Consider the following 18,349-nt stretch of genomic DNA (forward strand, 5'->3'; position numbering starts at 1 on the left):
TACAATGCAAGCAAACAAGGCACAAGCTGAAAATTACAATACGTACTAGTTGTAAAGTTTCATTAGTCTGGTACATACTCATGATGACTAAGTGATTCTACTGAGGACACAGAGCCACTTGATAGTGATATTGACCACTCTATAAAAAAAAAGGGTTAAAAATGTTTGGACAACCCCTGGCTGGATGAACCAGACTGCTGATGAAATACTTGCAATGATGAAATAAATTCCAACCACAGATCATTTAGGAAGTGAACTTTATTCAAATAAATAGCACATAAATAATCTTTCCTTATTTTCATACACACAAGCACAGACGGCCAGTCAAGTAACAAATCAGGAAAACAAACAAACTTGAAATACTTCTTATTATCCAAAAATGTTATCAAAAAGGGTCACTCTGCATCAAGTCGTAGTGTTTCAGTCGCTCGGGACCATTCTTTTTGCACAACAAATACAACTTGAAGCCATTTCAGCAATAGGAAATATGTGCAATCCTGTTTTTTGCTTACATAACAAGGTCAAAAAGAGGAGATCAAACATTGCACATTTGTTCAGATAAAAAGGCACACGTGTTAGTAGTGAGTGCAAAAACAACCTGCACCATCAACACTACGATGTTTTTCCAAACATGGAAGTTGAAATAAAAACATATTCATGAAAAGCATGTCAGTTTTTTTTTTTTTTTTTAAGATTGATTCACTTGCTTCTACACATTGTTGCTGGGTACAGTATATTGCTAGATTGTGAAAGTACCAGCAGAAGCTATTACGACAAGCAGCTTTAAGATTTGGTGGCCGCCCGCGCTTAACGTCACTTTGGTTGAGTAACATGCTACACGTGGACAACTCAGTAGTGTGTATCACTGATTCTAGTCGGCTCTTTGGTAGCAAAAAAAACAAACAAAAAAAATGTCGATATAGTCTGTTACATAACGTACCTATGCATTTGCCAACCATCTTCCCATGAAATTATTGCACTTTTCCCACAGTTTCGGGATGGACTAAAATTTCCTTAACAAAATGGCAGAATTTCTTTCAGAATTTTCTGCTTTCATTCCAGTGGAAACATTGAACAGAATAGCCTCCTAAGTTGGTCTTCATTTTAGTATCGCTAAACTTTCCATCGTGAAACATGAAAGCAAAGACGTAGCTGGAGTGTGTCCGAGGTTCTTCCATCAATGCTCCCACTGAGTTATTTAAGATTCAAAGGAGAACGAAAGGGGTATTCCTGTAGATGGATATACTTTAGTGCAAATGGTGTATTGCGGGTCTGACTACTGACTGGATCCTAGGTAGTTGTGCTTGTCTCATTCATAAAAGACTATTTTCCTTCACTGTAGACTGATGACAGTGCTGCAGTCTTTTGAGGTAAAAAAAAAAAAAAAAAAGCAGCATTTGCACAGGTTAAACGTCTTGAAAAAAAAAAAAATCACAGTTTCATCCAACATATTAGCCGTTCTGTGTTTAAGTGAAATGTGTCTGTAGAGAAAAAAGGCGAACTAAGTGGGAGCGTATCATAAGGAAGTGAAATGTTTTGGCCCTCGCTCCAGTCGTGTTGGTTGGTGTCTTCCTGTTTTCGTACAGCATGGAAAAAGTCTGTTATTGCTTCTTGTGTAACCTTGTGCACAGTTTGGTTATTGCTCTTATAGCTTATATGATAGCAAAAGCATTTAGCTTGCTTCATTGCGCTTTTCTTTCTCTACTTGACCATTACGCAGTTGCTCAGTTGCGTCTGACCCGTCAGAACCAGGTCCTGCATGTCAGGTTCAGCTCCGGATGGCGGGGCCATGGCCCAGGCGGCAGATTTGCTGGCAAATTGCACAGCGCCCGGCTGTTGCTGCAGGCCAGTGTGGTGGTGGTGGTGATGGTGGTGGTGCGGGCTGATGTGTAGACGGGCCTCCAGGAGGTAAGCAGCGGAGGCCACGGGAGACAAAGAGGTGGTGGTCTCCAGGCCTTGCTGCCAGAGGCCACGAGACATGACCAGCGGCTGAGGAGGGGGCAGTGGCTTGCTCTGAAGGTGGGATGGCGCCTCGAATAAAGAAGATGAAGCGAATACTGAAGATGGCGGAGGTGAGGGTGACTGGTGATGTGACAGAAACAGCAAAGGATTCTGGGTGGGTCCTGGTGGAGTGTTCTGGACCTGAGCTTTGTGGGACTGGTGCTGGATTTGGAGCATCCTGTGAGAAATATAGTACAAGGACAGTTTGAGTTTTTGATCTGATAACACTGTTTTGACCAATTGCGGGAAGGTCTGGAAGATGTAAAAGATTTTTTCTATGTCTCACCGTTGTTGGTGTAGCACCTCCTCTAGCATGCTGCGGTGCTCAGATAGGGCGGGGCCCAGGGAGCCACGGCTGCCCCGGTTGGAGGAGGGAGGTGACGCCACCGGCCTCGTCAGCCCCTTGATCTTGTTCAATCCCAGGAGCCCTTTGGTGCGAGTGTTTTTCCTCAGCTGCTGCCGGAAAGCTTTGAGGCCTGCAGAGAGGCATGGGAATGTGTTACACAATACCGTCTTGTGATCCGACAAGGTTCAGGCACGAGAAAAATCAGGTACGGTTGGGGGAGAGGGAAAAAAATGACCCCGTTTGAATGTTCTCTTACGGTACCTTGTGTCAGGGAGGTGTCAGAGGCCCTGCGACCCTCCTGGAAACTGGCTGCAGGAAGGCTGCCCTGGATTTGTGGCAGGAGGTGTGAAGAGAGGGCCAGGGGGGCGCCAGCAGGCAGGAGGCCCCCTTCTTTAGCACCGCAGAAAGGAGGTGTTGACACGTTGCCACCCATGGGAGCCTGGAGAGGGGCGGTGGGACTGGAGGACGACTTGAGGCAGCTGTCAGAAGATGCGCCGTCCGAGGGACTGACAACAATACCTGTGAGGAAGATGGCATAGAAAGAAATTAATATCCAAAGAGTCTTTTTTTTTTTCTTTTTGAAAGTGAGAGAATTGCTTACATGGAGGGTTACACTGGTGAAAGCCTGCGGACACCTCGGCCAGAGTGTGCCGGCGTGAGGTGGTGGTGGGGGGCAGCAGTGGACCAATGCTCTGCGCCGCCTCCTCTTCCTCCAGGTCACGGGGCCGCACTTCCTCGCTGATGCTCGTCTCCAGCAGGCTGTTGGGGGAAATGGAGCGGTTCCACAGCAGCCTGTTGAAGCTGGCCTCCACCGGGAAGACAACGCGCTGGAGAAGATAAGATCAGTTTAGATACACCTTTGGTGGTGAAAATGTTGATCATTATCCGTGTCTTCTTATTGTTGATATTTACCTGGAACAATCCACCTTGATCGCACTCCATCTCCGAGTAAATTGGAGGAACACTTTTGGTTGGAATGGAGAATGCTGCCGTTCTTAAGTTCTCTGCCTTCAGGATGACTTGCTGCAAAACCGGAGAACCTCCATCAGCGATACGAATGAAATGCCAACGTTTCTCGTAGGGGCGGGAAGAAAACTCACCTCTGCTCCGGTGGTGTCGGAGATGCTCCTCTGCCTTTGGTTCCAGCTTCCGCACTGACGGCTCAGCTGCTGGTTGCGATGCTCTTTGACCCTCTCCAGGAGCAGGTAGTAGATGGCTGAGAAGTGATTGTAGCTGCTGCTCTGCAAAGACTTGAGATGAAACAGTCAAGTTAGCTTCTTCCTGTCTGCAATTTATTCTAAGTTCTTCTACTTGTTTTATTTTATAATGGATATAAATGTTGTTATATATTACGCTGGGTAGTTTGAAATCGCTCACCTCGATGGTCCTCTGGCGGTCGATCCCAAGGGTGTTCATGATCCCCAGCACAGGTTCACTATAGTCCCCAAGGTTGGAGTTGTAATCCGTCAGAGAGTGGCTCAAGGTCTGGTGGGCTGCCGTGGGGTCCGCCAGCATCCAGCGGTGCTGCTTGATCTGGGCCACGCTGATCCTCTTTGCTGGGTCCACCACCAACATCTTGCGGATGAGGTTTTCACAGTCTGGAGAAATTGTTTGGGAATTAAAACCAGGACTGATTGCATTGTGGTGGTAATTCAAAGCTACCTTGGGACATGAAGAAGGGGATTCTGAAGCGTCCCTCAGTGACCCTTTGCCTGAGCGCAGGAAGGCTGGGACCGTCAAAAGGAAGGGAGCCACAAACCAGCACGTAGAGCACCACACCGAGGCTCTGCCAGGAAGAAATACACAATCGAGATTAGAACAAAAGGTATTGGGAGTCTAGATTCTATTTTCCAAATTTAGAACTTACCCAAATGTCCAGTTGAGGTCCTTCATACTCTTTGCCTCCAAAAACTTCAGGTGCTGCGTACGGGGGGCTGCCACACCATGTCGACAGGGGCTCCCCTGCATTGTAGAAGTTACCGAATCCAAAGTCTACCAACACACACAAAAAATTTGATTATATAATTGGAATTGCTGCACTCTGGATCCAACTTATGATACAAATACATGAATTTAAATTAGCAATTCAAATGTCCTCATTTATCAACGTCATCTGCATTCCAGTACAAGATGTACATTTTAATCAGTGAATCAACCAATCAGGAGTTGTTGACTTGTTTTATCTCTGAGGCATAATTCTTCAAACGTATCAAAAACATCTTAGACACTTGTGCTCTTCCATCTTTGTACAAACAGTTTAGAGAACAATACTTTTTTTTGTTCTTAAGGCCACTGAACTCAGCTTGTTTGTGAACTCGGCCGTGCCCGGAACCACATGTTCTCTACATGTGCTGACGTAACTGGGGTCAGCGAACACAGCGTTATCACACTTACGGTGCAGCAATTAAGAGGCTCTCTTCCCGAGATGCTTTGCATGAAATGATTCGAAATAACGTCGACGACGTACCGGCCAGTTTGATGTTCATGTTAGCGTCGAGCAACAGGTTCTCGGTTTTGAGGTCACGGTGGACGATGTGGTGCCGATGACAGTAGTCGACTGCCGTGAGAATCTGCCAGAATTTCTTCCGCGCTTCTGTTTCGCTCATGCGGCCATTTGAGGTCAGGTGATCTGGAAAGAAGAGAAAGATGGTTGCATGTTATTGAAATCCCCAGATGATTCAATTCCCCCCAATATGCCAATCCGAACATCGTGTACCTTGCGCATCATTTGTTCTTGTTCATGAGTCAAAAAGGCACGTTTTCGGGAACAAATGTTCTCCTGCTCTCTGCATTTACATTTTTTGCGCTTTGATGACTTTGAAAATGGGTCATTGATGACTCCAATGAATTGCTATGATACAAATTGTAACTTTCAACTGAACACTATGATACTAATTGGAACATTTAAATGTCCTTCGAATGATGTCGAAATGGTCACAATAAACATAGTGTTTTTGCCCCATGTTGTGCTATTTAAAAATATAAACAAAATGTAAGATGTTGTTTTTTTCAACTATACAGAAATTTGAGTTACCGTGGCAACTGCTCAGCAATACAAAATATCCAAAAACTCACCAAACATTTCACCGTTCTTCGCATACTCTGTCACGATGTACAGCATATCTTTGGTCTCCATGACCTAAAGAAAAACAGGAATGTTGTAAGAAACACACCATGAATAAACCCAAGTGGGAAATTGAAATAGTCAATAAGTTCCTTAGGCATTCTTTGGCGTGAACTAAAGAAGAGGGGTTTGATTTCTACAAAACGCTCGATGCGGTTTCAAACAGCCTCTCACATGGCCCGGCAATGTGGTCATCACCAGCCAGCTGACAAGCCAGACTGGAAAGACACCCTTCCGGATTTTCCAGTTTTTTAATAGAACGCCATTATTTATCCAGAGAGCTCACAGGGGAGGGCCACATCAGCTGAGGGTGAACGTTGCACAACAAATGGCATTTTCAAAAAATAACTTGGGACAGGCTGGACATTGAATTCCAGAGTCTGATACTTCCTCCGAGTGTTTATCAGTGAGATAGCGCAGCACTTGTAGAGGTGGAGCTGACGTCATAGCACTGGGGCACGTCAAGGGTCCTCGGAGAGGACACGCGTGGTGGTGTAAGGTCAAAGGCTAACTAACGACAGTAAAAAAGATGCTGCGCTTGTATCAGGACTTACTGGAACTCGATTAGGAATGCTGACTCATCACCCACATTCTGAATAAAACCATGAAACCAGCTTTTCCCTCTTGACCGAAGCAATCAGTTGTGAAACCAATGAGAGTTACAGTTGAACAGTTTATGTAACTGTTAGAATTCCCTTCTATAAAAAGCACGTCTGTCTGTTAGTAGGATTCGGACAAAGAAATCCTTTATAGTTGAAACGCAAAATCCAATTTTTATGATCATAAACTGTGAAATGTTAAAAGGGTCACAAAAGGCTAAATAAAATTATAATGTGATCAAATTAAACATGTAATTTAGAAGAAAAAAAATTACCTTGTCTCTTTAATATGTATGAGACACATTTATTAAAGAACAATTCCAGAGTTTCTATATCTTTTTTTTCATTTTAACCCTTTAGGCCCAAAAGGCCCTGAATATAAACTGTTAACAAAGAGACAATTTAGGATTGCTGAGCTCCTTACAACCGGGACCTTTAATTAATAATCCTCCAAATTAAGTAGCAAAAAAACCCAGCAAAAGGCAGTAAGGAAAACAAAGAAAGTTTGTTTACATGCTGGTGTGTTGCATTTCCCAAGCACCTGTCACGCAAAGCCAGCTTAGAGGATTCTCTCCACTTTAATTCTTCAATTCAATTAGCGAGGGAAAGCCTTCACGTGATGCTCAGACACATTGCACTTGGTTGCAGAGAACTCTAATTGGACTTAACACTAAGCGCCATCAATCAATGTGACCCTCCCAATCGTACGAGCATTTTAATTACAACTACAAATTAAAAACAATTTGAGGCATGCATTGTTGCCACTAGTTCCGCATTACTCGCACTTGAAACATGAAGCCACTTCCTGCACTTCTGAGACTTTCTCGTAAGGTAGAACATAAATATTGTATAACAGTAACACGGCACCCACCTACCAACACACACACATATAATGTAAAGGTAAACTCACCTGATAGAGTTTTATGATGTGAGGATGGTTGAGCAACTTCATAATCTGCACTTCTCTGTAGATTTTCTCCAAATTGGACGGGTTCAGTCGGGTCTTGTCAATAATCTTTATGGCCACCTAAGAACATTATTCACAGTTCAATTAGGATTTGGGATTTCACAAACGAAAACAATCATATATGCAAATGCATGTATGAGAAGAATACATCCACCAACCTGGGTTTTTGTGACTTTATGCTTTGCCAGTTTCACCACAGCAAAGTTGCCTTTGCCCAGCGTGCGGATGATCTCGTAGAAGCCCACCTGCAGTGGCCTGCCCTGGGGCCCTGGGCTGGGCTGGAGCCCCCGGCTGTTGTCTGACATGATCACCATGGTGCACCAATGCTGGCAGGGTATGGGATGAGGCTAGCGGGCTAAGATAGGAGAATTCAGTGTTACTTGGATGTTAACATTTGAAATGAGGACAAGATGTATCGAAAATTGTTGAATGAATGGAGTGGATTTACAGTACACTATGGGGCAGGATCATATAAAAGGCACGTTGTTTCTATTCAACACAAACACCCACATCAATACAATATGCATACACAACACATTTTTGAACTAAACTTAAAGGAATGGATATGCTACATTTTTTGCAAAAGGCTACTGAGTTCTTTGCCACCTTGCAGTCTAGTCTTTGAACTAAACTTAAAAGAATGGATGTATTACATTCTTTTGAAAAAGGCTACTGAGTTCTTGCACCACCTAGCAGTCTTTGAACTAAACTTAAAAGAATGGATGTATTACATTCTTTTGCAACAGGGAGACTGAGTTCTTCTCCACCTTGCAATCTTTGAACTCAGCTTAAAAGGATGGATGTATTTTTTTTTTTTGCAAAAGGCTACTATGAGTTCTTTACTTTGCAGTCCAGTTAAAATGATAAACGTACAAGTAGTAATAGTAGACAACACAAAGTATGATTTTATTTTTAATTGATTTACTGTATTAAAAATGGCGAGAGGGTCATCATTCATGGGCGTTTTTAGAAAAGTGTGGCCAATGAGCTGCACAGGTTTATCTCTGCATCATTTTAATCAAATTGAAACTGTACAATGTTTTTAGTATTTATATGTATTTTTATTATTTCTGGATGTCCTGCTTGTATTTTAACTGCGATATTCTAACAAGTGATACATGTATATGTTATTCAATGTTAGTTGTTATTTGTTGCCCAAGACGGAACAGCATATAATATTATTGTATTTAAAAATAATAGAAATCAATTAACCTTGAAACCTGTGAGCGTGACTCCGTCACCTTAAAACGATTATATGTGAAAATAAAAAATATCCAAAATGTTAAGCTTACCTTACAAAGTGTACATAAATCTCCTCCTGGGGTTCTTCTCAAAAAGAAGAAAGCCAGCAAAAATTGATCGCAGCGTCGCTGGAAAAAACAAACTTCTCCGAGGATCCTCGCCCGTTTGAGGTGATTTGGTGCGGCTCTGTTCTTGCCCTATGCACCGGTGCTATCCGCCGGAATGTGGCTGAGTGATTCTCTCGGTACTCGCTCAGGGAGGGAACTCCTCCTCTTCGTACGAAGCGGCCGCCTCTTTCTCTCCTCCACCCCTCCGCCATGACAAATTGATACCCACCTCATTAACGTCACACTCGCGTCAGAGATTCGAGCCGAGTGCACTGCAAGGCCGGGCACGAGCGCTCGGATCTGGTTGCCGGGTAACAACGCGGCTCGGGCTCCCGGTGACGTCAGCGCTGATGGAAACGTTGCTGGGAGAACGGCGTGGTGACGTCAGTGGTAGAGATGTGTCACCACGTGATGTTTGAGGGAGGAAGGATGAGAGAAGGAGAGAGAGAGAGAGAGAGAGAGAGAGAGAGAGAGAGAGAGAGAGAGAGAGAGAGAGAGAGAGAGAGAGAGAGAGAGAGAGAGAGAGAGAGAGAGAGAGAGAGAGAGAGAGAGAGAGAGAGAGAGCGGAAGGGAGGGAGGGATGGAGAGAGCTAAAGAGTGAGAGCGGTGACTATCAGCAGTTCAGTTTACTTTCGCTTTTATTACATACTATTGCACTATTCACAAATATCTAAACATATAGTTATTGCTACATTGTCTGAACCACGAGTGGACACATTTTTAATTCCTGTAATGTTTTTTTTCCCCCCACCCTAAATCCAATCATTTGCTCAGATTGCGAATGTCCATGCCCAAACTCAGAAAAATGGTGAGCCGTGATTGATTTTTAGTCCTGCCTAACTTATTTTTCAAAAATCATAAATGAAATTAAATTTGTCACTCATATGGGGAGCGGGAATTTTGGACTTCCCTGCCAAAACTGTTGCTCCCGACCCAGAATAGACACAAGAAAATGGATTCAGAAGTCACTATGACAAAATATGTAGCCTATCAACATAATTGCGGTAAAAAGGAATGCAGTAAATTAGTGGAACAATTGTGTGTCAACTTTGATGCGAGGACTATTTCCTCATTCCAGAGATGTGCACGCTACCTTCTGTCTCATATGTGTGTCATCAAGTATCATCACCATCGATGGAATGCTGCAAAGTGATGACTGACACTAACGGTCCACATTCTTGCTCCAAAGGAGGCACCGTATTGATCGAGTATGGTTCGTGTTTATCGACACTAATTCAAAGCTTGGAATCACGCTCCTAAAATGAGTCACGTGTCTTCAATCAAAAGTCGCTCTGACTTTTCTGCAAGCGCTATGGGTTTGCATGGCAGGATGCCGCGTGCGTCATGCTTTTTGCTCGCAGTGTCGCTTCCTTTATTATTTTCTGGCACTCACGTGAATTTGTTGACAATGAAACAAGCACAAAGGGAGGCATTGTGAGTAGAGATCTGTTAATCTGCTGGTCTTGTACAATCACGTCTGCAGACGTACTTAGCAATGTCCCCTAAGGGGAACCATCAAGGTCAAGATCATGAGATGCATGTTGGAAAAACAAGATGGATCTCCAGGTGGCGGCAAATTGGCGCACTTTTGACAAGATGAGCCTCAGGGATTAAATAATGCTGAAATTGTTTTTCCTCATTGAAAATAAAAAAACTAATAGATATGACATATGTGAGTTAGTCACTGAAAGGTAATAAATCATCTGTGTTCGCCACATCTTAGAGCAACAAAACACCTGCAGGAGATTATTATGGGATGACGCAAGCAATCCATTAGTATTATCAAAACACAAAGATGGCGTTCATCCCTTCAGAGCACATAAAAGCTTTCACAAACGCTTGCAGTTGGATTTTTCCTTCATTGATTAATATCAGACAGTTCCACCAGTCAATTTGGCCTTCTCACTGCAGTCAAAACACAAAGTGAAAAGCTTCTCTGTCTTGGTAATGTTTTGGTGTCTTTGTGGCACAAAATCACAAGGGGCTCAATTCTTCATCGTTAATTTGTGCTACCACCACCACCATGTCTGCTCGCTTCACGTGCCCTCGTGAGCTTGTGCGTCATCACAAAATCATCACGTTGAGGCCCTCGAGCACTCTTCCATGTGCTTTGTGTACTTTTGGGATTTCCAAGACTTGCATTTTGTTTTGTTAACTTCCAGAAGTCGGTATAGTGTCACTTGATATTGACAAAGCTTTGCATGATGGTTTTGTTTATCCATGAAAAGGGATCCAGTCGCTTCCGGGGGAAGGATGAATCGGCACAATGTACGTCACTATGAGCCAACCACACAATCTACTGCATTCCATTTGTATTCTTTACCGCTTTGTCTTTGTAAGTTCTCGACCTGGAGAGCCTATCCCCGACGTTCTAACCGCTGTATAACATGGTGTCCTAAGGAGCTCCATGTTCAGTACCAAAGAAATCTGTCCCAACAAAGATATATTCATCACTTTGAGTCATTGCTGGCTTAATTTTTAGTTATTCTCAAAAGGCCAGCAAAATATTGAAGAAAGTATTTGTTTCTAACATGGCACAAAATGTCAGAGTCAGCATAATGGTTGTGTTTTGCTCTTTTTTTTTTTTTTTTGGCTTACTCACAGCAGCAACACCCCAGCGTCACCATATAAATCATAATTAAAAGGGAGCAAACAAATGGAGTAATCAAATTTATTAGAGACAACTCTCAGTAGGATGCACTGCTTCTATCTAAGCAGATCATCTTTTCAAATTAATTAAGAGTGTCAATCAAATGTAAGAATTATTGTTTTGGTCAAAACACTTTTTTATAGCGCTCATCTATTGGACCTCATGAACAACACTGCCATATTTGGCTTTCGATGTTTGATGGTTATTTATTCTGAATGTTTCACTTAGTAGAATAAAATCAAATTGCAAAAACGGTACAATCTGTTCTATCCTCCTAACACGTGACACTCGGACGTATCTACATCTATGATCACTTTCTAGCTGTTTATTGAAAGACCAAATTTCAGCAAAAGAATGCAATCCGTTGTATTATGGGCACAAAGTGTGCTGATACAATAATCTTGTGGCGTCAGTTACTTATCTTGTGATGTAAATACCTGCCTGCGACCCACGTCTGCACACAAGGCAAGACGGAGCCAATGTGAATGCGTGTGTGCACAAAAGCGCCTCCAGAAACCAAAGGCACGTGCGTCATAACATGGATCAGTCTATTATCCTCGGATTGGTGGGAAAGGGGGGGGGGGGGGGGCAGTGGAAGTCTTGTGGGATACCCTGAAGGTTATGGTGTAAAGTTAAGATGAAACATAAGAATGGTAGCAGACAACTACTTTTGTCTGTATTGTATTGTGATGTATTGTAAGAATATAGTGCTAAGCTAGTTTCTGTTTAGCATCTTTCACATTATGATGGGAATTATAATAGGAATCACATGGTACTGAAAATTACTTCTTGTGAAATCAAACTCATAGGTAATGTCGGCTTTGACATAGTCCTGCACACAAACCCACACACAAACACAATTTAAACCAACAGGGGATTTATGAAATTGAGCTGCTTATATTGAAAGTGATTTAATATAAAAAAAAAAAGATTGTCTCATGTCTAAAACAAATCAAACCATGCAAGCTCCTCAAGGTCAGAAAGGTCAAAAATGTCTACAGCCAACAATAGAAAACCACAATGTTGTTAGGATGATTGATTCAAATGGGAAACTTGTGTGGGACTCTCAGGGCAGATGCTGTTATGTATGATAAACTGCAGTTCTGTATGTAATGTGGCAACCATTCATGCCAGAGGGCCTTTGGCCTTTTTCAACCCAAATGACTCGGTTTCATATCAGGAGGAGATAGTGTGACGGCATAACCCAGTAGATGGGAGGCTTCAAATCAGGGTCAATGTTATTCCTCCTCATACTTTCTTGAAAACTGCCTGTTTGATGACCCAAAAGATCCATGTCTATGTTAGGATTATTCAAATATGGTGTCAGAAGTGTGAGGTGTGAGGTTAACCAACTGGAAGGACTCTGGAGTTATATCACTTTTGTGGAAAATAAATGAGGAATAATTCATACATTTTTACCCATCTCAGGGGGCGGCCATTTTGGCCCTTGCTGGCGACAGAAAATGACATTCCAGTTTCCATATCTCAGGTCACAACTTCAGTTTGAGAAACCTGGTGAACTGCATTGAGATGTACATAGAATGTATGGATGTCATCTATTGTTCCTTATTCCAAATAAAAATCACGAGATAGCCCTGAAAGTCCAGATGGAAGGAAAGTTTTATCCTTCCAGGTGTTGCGCCTTCTGCTCTTGATCTTGCCACTCAGCGTCCATATGGTCTGTCAGCTGCTCTCACTAAAGCCGGATAAAGCGCTAAGCGGCGGACAAGGGAAGAAGAAGTGCAGGCGTTGATGTTGATTTTGGACAAAGCAAACGTTTTGATTTGTACGAGAACTCCTTGTGGGTTTTAATCACCTTCCAAAGCGACTTTGTGTACCTTCAAATGTTGTACCTACTTCCTTAGTTCTTGCTGAATTCTCTTAGCTTATCTCTTTACAGTAGAGAGCTCAGAGCAACGTGCTTTTGATTTGGCAACAACGGAGAGACCAGCGAGGCGTCTGCCAGAGGAAAGAACAGCTAAGCAAGGATTAGAATGTCTAATCTGGGTAAAGGAGCGTGTCCAAAAACCTGACATGACACTTGGGACATCTGTGTGGGCCGCCTGCTACGGCCATGTGAGCGCAGAAAAAAAGGGGAGGAGCCTGTGGGGATTGTCTTCTATACACCAGGGCCTAAAAAGGAAAGCAAGACACTGTGGGTCAAGAGGTTGATCTCCATGTGTTGTGGGATGAGAGGTAACCACAACACTCGTAAGATATAAAAAGTGCAAGCAACGATAAAACGCCTGTCATTGTTTTTGCAGATAGTCAAAATATTCACGATCACCTGCAAAAAAACACAAGACAAGATGATGCGTTGACAAAGCGTTCATTGGTGCTTGATGTATCTTCGACACGAAAACACTTGTGCAATCGCTCCAAGAGAATGTGCAAATAAGCAAACGCACCCACAGAGACATACAGACGGTGAGTCCAGCACATACTGTTCTCCCCTTTCTCGTATGTCAGTGCTTTGAAAAATCCTGGAACAATACATCCTGAGATTTGTTTAGTCCTTAGTCCTCACCCCAACTTTGAAGTGCTGATTCAAGGTGCAGTTTTGCACAATTTGTTCCTGGGCTGCTGCTTAACCTTTAATTTGCTTCTTTTTCAAAACTATTTTTCCAATAGCAAATCAAGGAAATGATGGATTCAGGTCCAACTATGAGCATCGTAAAACTTTTATTAACGGTACGGATAATATTTTGGGAAACATTTTAACATCATTGCCAAAATGATCTATCCATCCATTCGTCCATCTATTTTTGAATTTTTCATCTGTCTGCTTTTTATCACCTCCTGTGTATCATTCCTCAGGATATAAAATAGTTTCCTAATTTCCAGGCACGAGTTTGTAACACTGAACATTTTGTACTGACCTCTTGTACAAAGGCTTTATTTTTTTTTTTTAATTCATCAAAGTGGTCAGAAAATAGTATATTGCTAGTTTTGTTGCAATAGTTGTTAAGGAACTAAGGACAAGCCGCATCAGAATACCTCCTTTGTTCTTCCATCCAAATGGGTAAACTCGGACCAGCCACCTGTAAACATTAACCTGGGAAACAAAGACCCTACTTGTTTCCGTCGCCATTCATCCTCCCTGCCGCCCATAATTGCTAAACATTATCTCTGCAAATAAATATGACTCATAAATAGCAAAACAATAAACTGTTAGAATGATTTCTATACATAAACTTGTAAGCCTAGTTACTGGATTCTAACATCAATTTGCCAAAATGGTCAATTTGACGAGATAAGTAACATTCTATTCTACGCACAAAGTTGCGATGTACTTTTTGTGCAGGAACATTCAGCTCTCCTTCTGTACAGTTGCACTTTCTTAAGAAAGTACACAACAGGGCTGGGTTTTTTTTTTTCAGTGATGTCTTTGACCTACCGCAAGGCATATTTTTATTCAAAACTAGGCCTCCAACTTTTAAAATGTTCCAGCTGTAGCACCACAATAACGTCAGAGATGTCAGCATGATAGCACCTCTCTCTGCCCCGTCCCCCCCCCCCCCCCCCCCCTCGTTCTTTCTGGCTGTATCCATGCACCAATACTGTGAGTCAAATATCATTATCCCAGCGTGATATAGGTTTTTTCAGTGCCATTAAAATTAGCAACCCTAATTATGCTAATATAAAAAGGTAGGCGTGGAAATAATGTTCTTTCCTGAGTGACAATATAATAGGTTGGTGACATTTTCAGATTGAATTCTCCCCCTTTTTATTATTCCAAAATTTTTTTTCTTCCAATTTTTATTATTCCAATTTGTCTTTTCAATCTCAATTTCATCACACAACAAGCAATATAGCAGGAACAAAATCTTCCTCGTTCACTATCACGGTCATAAGTGGTAATGAGACAACTTGGTCCAAAGGAGCAATGATGTCAGCAGCTTGCGTCAAAGTCTCTGAGGCACGTTTTACAATCCCCTGAAACGGACTGAGCTTTCCATTGAGATCACACTCTGCACTAATCAAATCTGCACCACCAGCTCGCTTGGTGGGTCTCAGTGCACGCGCACGCACGCACACACACATCATTTGTACTAGCTTTAAATAAGTCTGCTGGCTTGTGATTCACATTTATGCTTGATTGCAAAACGGAACACGCACAAAATGTAACAGCACGTTTCCTTTCATGACAGATATCCACTGGACAGAACATTTCCCAATGATACTGGGAATTATTATTCAGAGAAGTCCTTAGCAAATAGAATGTCCACCTAAGAAGTTACAACATTTCTGGGAAAATAGCTTTCCGTTTTTATTGATAGCTTTGACCTGTTTGAAGGAATTGGGAATCTCTCAATCTTCATCATCACCATTTTAGCAGAGCAGAAGACACCTCATGCTAATGTGTTAACACATTCTCATTGGATTGACACAGTTTTTCCACCCTCCTTGCAAAACAGTTAACACAGACGTCATTGAAGAAGTCCAAATTGCATTGTTTTAGCTGTGGTCACAAAACAGAAACCATATACTCCAAGCTCTTAGAAACTCCCTGATCAATATTCAATCACTAAAAGTGCCTGTGTGACATTTCTTCACAAAATGATTCAATTTGCAATCAGTCTTCAGACCTGTGTTGTTCTTTGCATGGACCGAGGAGGTAGAGTGAGAGTAAAAGGTAGCGGGGGTCAGAGGTGGAGGTATAGCTGGAAGCGTTCAGAAGAAGAGAGAAAAGTATCATTTGTGACTACTCTTATACGCTTATAGTATTGGCCTTCTATAGATTTCCTTTTCATTTTCCTAATTTCTCACACAGTATTGGATTTTTATTTTTATTTCCTTGTATTCTATGTGTGAATATTTCATTTGTCAGCCACAGTCTAAAAAAAAAAAAAAGAATGTAATCAATAAAATTTACATATCTGATTCTGGATGCGTTTTTGGGGTAAATTTGACTTGAAACTGCGCTGGCACGTAAGTCATAGGAGGCAATGGTGCACTGATTCACACAAGTGCTGTTTTTTGTATTTTATTACCTATAGCGTAATGATTGATTGAAGGTCCTCATACACTTGTGTCAAAGTTCACATCAGGCTGGTCTACATAGAGTACATCGGCGCCGCTGCCGAAGCGAGTTTATGTTGAAGGCGGCCTGAGTTAACCCATTAACCGGGAGCAGCCGTGAATACACAAACACCACGTTTGTGTGGCATTTACGTCAGACGGCAGCTGCGGTTCTTCCCACCCTGGCCCCATGAGAGTCAGCCAGACAGGAATCAGGACAGGGAAAGAAACACATGTAGTAGAATGCACAAATAAACAAATGAGATTAAAAGAGTGGCCTTTCCGCTCAGGTGACAGGACTAAGATTCATACAAAGCTGTCGCAATCCACAACATGACATCTGAAATAATCCTCCTTGGCACTGAGAGTGCGAGCACAGCTGAGCGATGATAACAGGTGTCACGTCATGTTTAAGGCCGGATTATCCTGCATGTGTCTCGCGAACGTGTGCGACAGGGCGTGAAATGTCTATGCACTAGACTCATATTATTGTTCTAATTGAGGAATGTGAAGGACTGGCGTCTACTGTTTGGGATTTCAGCATACTCTTTGCTGGAATTCGAGACCCCCGAGTGGATTAAATCTGCAAAAACCAACAAATGAAAGCATATTGGCAGGATTTCATGTTTATTTTTGCATGATCTGATTGGCCAGTCTGGTGGTGGGTGAATTTGGGACATGTGTTTATTGCGTTTGGTGTTTGCACAAAAGAAAACTTGTTTACTGACTTGGTCAGCGTCTGAAAGCAAAGCGTCTTAATGCTTTGACGGAATAAATACTGACTCACAATTGGAGCTCTGTTTTGGCGGGGTGCCCTTTTCCATTTTATGAGGTTGATTGGGGATGGATTAGTATCACAAGCTACTTTACTGCAAAAAAAATGTGGAGACATTTAGCGGGAGTAATTATCACAGCTTTTGTTTTGTGCTTTAGAAAATTTAATACATTCATAAATATTTCATATTTTATTGAACTCTTGGAATGAATAAGCAATTGATTTATTATCATGATCCTCATTATCATGTGAGGACAAGTGGTAGAGAAAATGGATGGATGAATGGATGGATGGATGGATGGATGGATGGATGGATGGATGGATGGATGGATGAATTGATGAACAGAAAAAAAACGCACAGCAAAATAGCTGATTCAACTCTAAGTCCAGTAAAAGTACAACCTTTTCCAATGCACAGTAGCCACCTTCCTCGTCTTGGGTTGGAACAATCCACTTCAAAATAGAACCACAGGAAATTAAAAAAGCATGCAATAATATCATCAGAACAAAATAAACCAGAGTCTGCTGTATAAGATGTACAAGGGTAAAGCCACGTAAGCTAATGTTTGCATCTGTTTCTTTTTTACTCATTTCAATCCATTTGTTTTGTCCTGTATGTTGATATTAATAATTTATAAAAAGGGGATGGGACTAATAAAAAAAAAAAAAAACACTCCAATATCTCAGAGGACATTTGCAATGCTGCAACGGCAAAAACAACTCCATATCATCCATCCATACCATACATGTGGGAATTCTGCCCAGCTCAACCAGGACTGGAAAAATAAGCATCCCTAATGTATGTTCCCAGGAAGAAGTTACATCACATCAAGGTTACAAAGGCCATACTTGTTTGCTATCTGCCATGGTGGGGACTCTGTTGACTCACTGGATGATCATATCCGTGTTTCTTACAAAGGTCCCCATTGTGTAATGTGTGTTATACAAAATAATATAAGGTTAAATGACGTAAGCGGGCAATAGTGTAAACAAAGTTGGCTACACCACATCTGGTAGAAAATAGAGGCTCAGGTACATGGCTGCAACTGATGACCAAGTCAAGTGTAGAAGTATGTTTGTCGTGACGCAATTGTAATGTAACCTTTCAGGCACACCTTTTTCTTTGGCCTCTTTGTTGGCAATGATTCCAAAAGTAGGAGCAGAGTCAACAAACCCTCTGTGTGTGTGTGTGTGTGTGTGTGTGTGTGTGTGTGTGTGTGTGTGTGTGTGTGTGTGTGTGTGTGTGTGTGTTTTGATCTTTACATCAAACATTTTCATTTAGCCTCTAGCTCAGAAACCAACACCAAGACCTAAAGAAGTGCATCTCAGTTTCCATGGGAGTAACTTAATTAAAAAATGCACGAGTTCAACACAGAAATGTGTTCATATGCTATAGTAGGGATGTGATAGAGAATATTATTCTGATGCTTGATTTTGTCTCATCTTGAAAGGCCTAGTTCTGAAAGTAGCATTCAGGATGGGTGGCGTAAAAACCGTCCCACGTTCTAGTCATACG

At 42.1% G+C, this 18,349-nt stretch overlaps 1 protein-coding gene across 1 annotated transcript; it reads right to left on the minus strand.

The window, feature by feature from the left end:
- Positions 1-240: 240 nt before the first annotated feature.
- sik1 (salt-inducible kinase 1) lies at positions 241-8,593 on the minus strand. The gene is made up of 14 exons (XM_085920952.1): positions 8,330-8,593; positions 7,196-7,392; positions 6,981-7,097; positions 5,423-5,486; positions 4,815-4,976; positions 4,215-4,339; positions 4,010-4,133; positions 3,725-3,945; positions 3,448-3,597; positions 3,260-3,370; positions 2,949-3,174; positions 2,609-2,866; positions 2,288-2,477; positions 241-2,179 (listed from the first exon to the last, which is right to left on the minus strand). The coding sequence occupies exons 2-14, from the start codon at positions 7,349-7,351 to the stop codon at positions 1,702-1,704; spliced, it is 2,382 nt and encodes a 793-aa protein (XP_085777078.1). The 5' UTR covers positions 7,352-7,392; positions 8,330-8,593; the 3' UTR covers positions 241-1,701.
- Positions 8,594-18,349: the final 9,756 nt, after the last annotated feature.

The sequence above is a fragment of the Syngnathus leptorhynchus genome, chromosome 9 (assembly GCF_054491065.1).
Source record: "Syngnathus leptorhynchus isolate UIUO chromosome 9, UIUO_Slep, whole genome shotgun sequence".
Taxonomy (NCBI): Eukaryota; Metazoa; Chordata; class Actinopteri; order Syngnathiformes; family Syngnathidae; genus Syngnathus; species Syngnathus leptorhynchus.